The 6,197-nt window shown below is 40.1% G+C and overlaps 1 protein-coding gene across 3 annotated transcripts in view; it reads left to right on the top strand.

Moving 5' to 3' along the window:
- The first annotated feature begins 1,550 nt into the window (after nucleotides 1-1,550).
- The window catches only part of LOC122826223 (FYVE, RhoGEF and PH domain-containing protein 6-like), a 32,360-nt gene continuing 27,713 nt past the window's right edge, over nucleotides 1,551-6,197 (top strand). For all 3 annotated transcript variants that reach the window (XM_044107812.1, XM_044107813.1, XM_044107811.1), the window contains exons 1-2: nucleotides 1,551-1,798; nucleotides 4,116-5,904. In XM_044107812.1, the coding sequence (XP_043963747.1) occupies nucleotides 1,789-1,798; nucleotides 4,116-5,904 (1,799 nt within the window). In that variant the 5' untranslated portion in view covers nucleotides 1,551-1,788. The remainder of the gene's footprint in view (nucleotides 1,799-4,115; nucleotides 5,905-6,197) is intronic.

Below are 6,197 nucleotides of genomic sequence, written 5' to 3'. Positions count from 1 at the left end.
TACACTTTTTACTCAAAACGTTACTATGTTAAAGAGGGTAAGCTTTGCTGTGTTAAATATTGTTTTCTTAAATTTCCTTGTAAACAGAGGATTTATTATCTAATCTGTTACAAAACGGTGTATCAATCTAGTCAAAATGAAACTGCACTGTTGTAACTGTTGGAACAGTTTCTGTTTTTCTTAGTCGCGTTATTTACCATGTGCCCAGCTTACTGTGGCATTTGTAAGTTAAAAACATGCAGTAAACACTGTGTTGTCAATTGAAATACCTACAGTACAGCCCATTATCTACTCTAAGCATTAGTTACATAAGTTTTATATTGAATATGTCAATGACAACAAAAGAATGAAAACAAAACACAAGTATAAAACATGCACAATAAGTACACATTGTGTAAAATGTAAATATAAATAAATAAATAAATAAATAAGTTGCTTTCTTTGGCTCCAAAGATGAACAACCAAGAGTCAGTACACAGCTTCAGTAATTACAGCTGTAAATACCTGAATTAAGATGGACTAAGACTTAAACTTTCAGAAACACATAAAGACAGTTACACAGCCTGCCTTCTGTCACTTAAAGAACATTTCCAGGATCAACAGACTAATAAACCAGCAATATTCTCATCCATGCAATTATCTTTAGTCAAATTTATTACTGTAACTGTGTTTTCACATTTCTGCCTAAAAAGTCCAGAACACTGCTGCTTACGTTCTCAGTAAGACTAGAAGAAAAACAGTACACAACCCACACCCCCAGTTCAAAGTCCTTACACGGGCTCACAGAATAGACGAAAATACACCGAATAAAATACTTGTGTTTATAAGTTACTGAACTTATACATTTTAAATATAAACCTGTAAAACAAGACCTTTCAAGGATTTAAATACCTTTTGGCAAGAACAGGTCTTAAACATTTAGTTTGAGGATTTTGCTTAACAACCTGAATCAAAGTTGCACAACATGACTAACGACTCAATTCACCAATAAATAAATAGCAAAAATGAACAAAAGAATACATTTTAAAATGTATAAAAGAATAAATACAAACAATTATAAATAAGCAAATTCGAAGCCTCTTTTAACCCAGTTAAAACTGAAATTATTTCAATAATTTCCTAGTCGCTGTCTCCCCTTCCGATATGGCCGCTACGTTGACGTGTTGCCGCATAGTGGTGAGCCGTTCAAAATCCCGTAGAGCGCCCCCAAGTGGTCGTAAAACGAAGCGGTACATTTTCGAGAGAGCGAAGGAAGGAAACAGAGGACAAGCTAGCAAAATTTTACTTGAACTAACCGGAAATACTTTTTAAAATAAATCAACCCTTATTTAAAACACATGACTGGTCTGGTAAAACATCGTATGTCGCACAATTTTTATTTACTAAAGACAAAAAACTATTATTAATGTACATAATATCTATAATAATCCGTTCTTTTCGATGTGCTCCAAAAAATTCAAACTCTGTTGTTTTAATGTAATTTTATTTTGAAACTAACCGGAAAACGACTACACGTTGAGTTCAACTCTGAATCAAACTGTTGGGAAAAGCACCGTGGCTGAAAACTTAGATAAAAAAAAAATGGGAAAACTAACTGGCTCACCAACTTTATCCGCGTATCCGCTGGAGAGATAAGGAACAACAGCAATGGACCCTCTTGTTTTCTCCCTGAGTCGATTTTTTCTCTGACAATGCCAAGGGAGGAAGATAAAATCCCGATTTTCTCGGAGTTCCATTGAAAGTAAAATTTTTACTCATGGAGAAAGGAGCGAGAAGAAGTCGGGAGTCATGAGCACAGGTTTGTGTCGAAGCTAACTGTTCCTAGCTGCAGATCAGCTCTGTGGTTATGTTCAGTTAAAACGAAATACGAATGTTTGTCTCAGTTACTTAAGTTTTAGCGGTATGATTGAACATAAAATTTTACATTTGTAAGACTGTAACCGTCGCTAGCGTCCACTGACTCAATTTTTAAAAAAATCCTACCGAGAGTTAATTACAGTTTTTCATAATAACAGCTTTCAAAAAGATAGAAAAGCATCGGTTTGAGCTTAAATTTGGGTGCTTTTTAAATAACAGTTATAATCCTTTGTGTTTGTGGTAGCTGGAGGGGGGAAATCCTTTGTCCCAAACATCTGTCCTGCTGTTGATGCAACAAGTCAGACCCATCATTTGCTATTCAAGCGGTATAAACTGCTAGTATCTTCATTTTAGATTGGTGGAGGTTATTAAATTCAATTGCACAAAATAGGGCAATCTCATAAAACTAAAACCAGATTCTAAAATTTTTTTTTGTAAATTTAAACTTTTCCTGCTTTATTCTCGCTTTTTCGTGTTTTATGAACCACAATATTATGTTAACATATGCTGACACATTCGGTTTATTTCTAAAATACAAACTACCGTCAAGGCTCAAAAGCGCTACCCATGGATTTAGTTGTTTGATTTGGTAATAACTGGGTAAAACGAATATTTTTAAACTCGATTTTATAGCCGAATTATGATGTGAGCCTTATAATAAAAGAAAATGTAAAGAAATGCACAAATAACGGAGCGAGTGTGTTTATATTTAAGGGAACACTGTTTATAAGTTATTGTGAATGGAGTTTGGTGAGGCTTGCAGCTTGCATGCTTTGCAGAGGGTTTTTTTAGTTGTTGGCCTTTTCGGAAACATCCGTTCGATGACTCCACTCCTCATGGTGTCGACTAGCAAGGAGTTTCAGTCAGGAAAGCGGAAAATATGTCCCCACTAGCTGATTTCACAGCTTTTCATTTGACTGACCAGGGGGATGTTTTGTCCTTTATTTAAACCAGGTTATTTCCCGCTGGGGATGCAGGTCGCCTCCCCACTTCCAGATTTAATTTACAGAATGTGGAAAATTAGTTAAGTTCTACTGACATCCACAAGTGGCAGGAAAACTGTTCCATGTTTTAGGTGTGCACAAATATAAATCAGCAGTAAATAAAGCCTTAGTCTTTATCTGATGTTTCAGGCCTTGCAGAAATATTTAAACCGCTTCCAAGTTTTTCACATTTTGCCATGTTTGTCAGAATACAAATGCATCATATTTTAAGATTTTTATTTGTAAAAAAACTTTTAAAATCAGGTTGTTTTTTTTCCATTTAACTTCATAGTTATTCACTTATTGTTGGTCTGTAACTTAAAATCCCAGGAAAGTAAATTTAAGTTTTAGAATACTTTTGTTTAAATGCAGCTTTATTTAGAGTAAAAAAGAGCTTTAACTAAAGCAACTAAAAATTATGTTGGAAATGGATTCTTCTGACAATTAATCAATTAATAAGATTTAAAAAAATTTCACATTCTGCAGATTTTTCATTTACCACTTAAGGCTTTCCCATGCAATATTAAAAAGAACATTAAAATATGTAAATAAAACACCTCAGTTATTTTCTTTGATAATAAAAAAAATTGCCTAAAATGCAATAACAGCATTCTTTTAGTGAATACTTGATCATTTGTAGCAAATAATTTATCTGCAGCTAAAGAAATACTAACAGCAACATATAAAAGGTTTAGCTCTGTCTTCCTCAATAATTATCAATACACTTTGGGGATGATCTGTTTATTTTTTTTTGGATTAACCAATTAATAATTGAATAGCAAAAGGTTCTTAAAAGAGATTTATTTAAATAATTTGAACCAGATGAAGCTAAAACTACAACATAATGAGAAACAAAGGCTTTTTAAAATTTTAAATATATTTTAAACAGTTTTTGCTTAATTTCTCCTCTGAGTTTGTTGTTTATTTCAGCAAATGGCTTTTTAAAATGTGTCCAGTTAACGATTAATCAAGTACTAAATTAGTTGAGATCCATAATCGATTAATCACGGTTAATTGTTTCAGCCCTACAATAGAAACTATGCTGTTATTCGCAAAAAACTCAAGAAAAAGATTCAAATATCTATTTGCATAATTTATTTCAAAAAATTTAATTGGCACTTGGTTTTTACCCTCTGACCCCAAGATTTGCCCTTTGACCTCAGCCTAAACTCCTGCTTGCAGCTGTCTTTTCTTACATTTCAGCAGGAAGGGGGGATGTTCTGATGAGCTGTACACGGAGACAAAGTAAAGTTTTGTCTTTTATTTTATATGCAGGTGTAAAGAAGCCTCCATTAGCTCCCAAACCAAAACTCCTCGTTTCAATCAAACCTCCCATTGCCCCAAAGCCATGTCCTCTCTCCCAGCCCTCCCCTTCTGCTCCTAAGAGGCCAAAGCCAGCTGTTGCTCCTAAACCATGCCTACCCAGATCCTCGGGCTCCTCATCGCCACCTGTTTCCCCCCCGTCGCTCAAACCAACCGAACCCATCAGTTCGGCTCTGGGTGAAAACCTCTTCCACCTCAACTCTAAGAATGGGATTTTATCTGAGACAGAGAGTCGTGAGTCGGATTATATCATCTCCACCTGCTCCTTCTCCGCTGGGGAGTGTCACCCTCGGGAAAACGGAGACACAAATGGATCTGCAGCAGATTTTGACAAAGAGCCGCTGCAGAACGGGGTCACCACCGGCAAAAGCACAGAAGAGGAAGAGGAGACACATGAGAAAGGTCCAGCCGACTATAAGAGTGAAAGAATTAGCAAAAAGCTAAAGGATAAACCTCAGAGACAGAGACAGAGACATCTTGATATGGGTTTAGTGAACAGAGAGAGAACTGAGGAGGATTCAGGCATGCCAACTGAGGCCCAAACGGCAGAGCAGACAACAGCCTGTGATGTTGCAGGCAACATCCTGACAAGCATCCATCCACCGGAGTCTTCTCAAGCAGAACAGACGTTTCCCATCAGCTCCCAGCCCTATCTACCAGTCCCCGCCGCCCCCAGTAAGCCTCTCCCAGTGCCTCACCCACGGAAGTTCAAAAAGCCGGCTCTGGTGAGGCAGGACGGCGTGGAGGGTCAGGATCAGACGGTGCCGGTGGAGGAGCAGAAGAATGAGACCGAGCTGCAGCAAGCAGACGACTCTGAGACCCAGAGAGACTCGTGTTTGGTAGATTTAGAGACGGACGTTCCCGTTCCGCCTCCAAGACAAACCTCCCTCTCTCCAAGTCTACACAGAGCTGCCCGCTGTTTGCTCAACAAAAACACCTCCCACTCCTTAGACCTGCTGTCCCGCCCCGACTCTGAGGGTCATGGTAAGGAGGCTCAACAGGAGAATGAGGAGGAGGACGGGTACGGTGACTTCGAGCGGTACCCGATCTCCCACACCCTCCCCAAACAGCTCAAACTGGGCTGTCACCGGAAAGCCCTCTCCGCTGAGGATCAGGAGTCGCCTCGGGCACCACCGAGGAAACCTCAGAGACACAGCCTGCCAGCCCCACCGCCGCCCTCCATCTGCCCTCCTGCGCCCCCGCATGCCAGCACCCCCATGAGGGATCTGCCGCCGCCTCCTCAGGAGAAAACGGCCTGGCGCTTCTCGCGACCCTACGTCACCTTCTTCAGCCGTCAGATTCCCACCAGGAGCAGCGTGCCGCCCAAAAGCCGAGCACCGGCGCTGGGGGGCAAGCAGAGGGCGCAGTCCTTCTCTGCAGCCGACCTGGCAACCCGGGCCGGCTCGACCCAAAAGAGGAGCCTCTCTTTCCGCAAGCTGCTGGAGCTGCGGCTGAATGTGAAGATGCTGCCAAAACTGCTGGCCAAAGGGGGGCAGTCCCTGGACTGCACCAGCACGGACAAAAGCCTGGGGCGGCCCAGCAGCTGCATCGAGGACCCTGATATCCACAGGGAGGATGTGGAGTATGAGAACGTACCGCTGTACGAGGAGATCCCGGAGTATATGAACCTGCCGTTCCACGAAGCAAGGCCAGGGTGGCCACATGACCCCGATGGAGGCGACGCTAACATCTACGAGGTGCAGGACCCTTTCCACCGATGCAGCGAGCATGAATACGAGAGGTGGGTTCAAACTACAGCACGCACTTTTATGTTGCTGTAATGCCTATTTGTTATTTTTCAGAATTATCGGAGAGATAAGAGAGGAAAAGATTTTATTTAGTTAATTTCAGAACATTAAAAGAAGAAAAATTTCACTTTACAATTAAGTATATGTTGTTTATTTAACTTTTTGTCTACTATAAAGGGATAAATTGTTGAAGATATGCTCAATTTAAAAAAAGACATTTTGTGTCAGCTGTATTAAATACTGACAAAATAAACAGGAAATTGTGGTTTTCTCACATAAATAAATT

Source organism: Gambusia affinis, linkage group LG23, assembly GCF_019740435.1.
Source record: "Gambusia affinis linkage group LG23, SWU_Gaff_1.0, whole genome shotgun sequence".
Taxonomy (NCBI): domain Eukaryota; kingdom Metazoa; phylum Chordata; class Actinopteri; order Cyprinodontiformes; family Poeciliidae; genus Gambusia; species Gambusia affinis.
The sequence above is the reverse complement of the archived record's forward strand: the minus strand, read 5'-3'. Positions and strand labels throughout refer to the sequence as shown.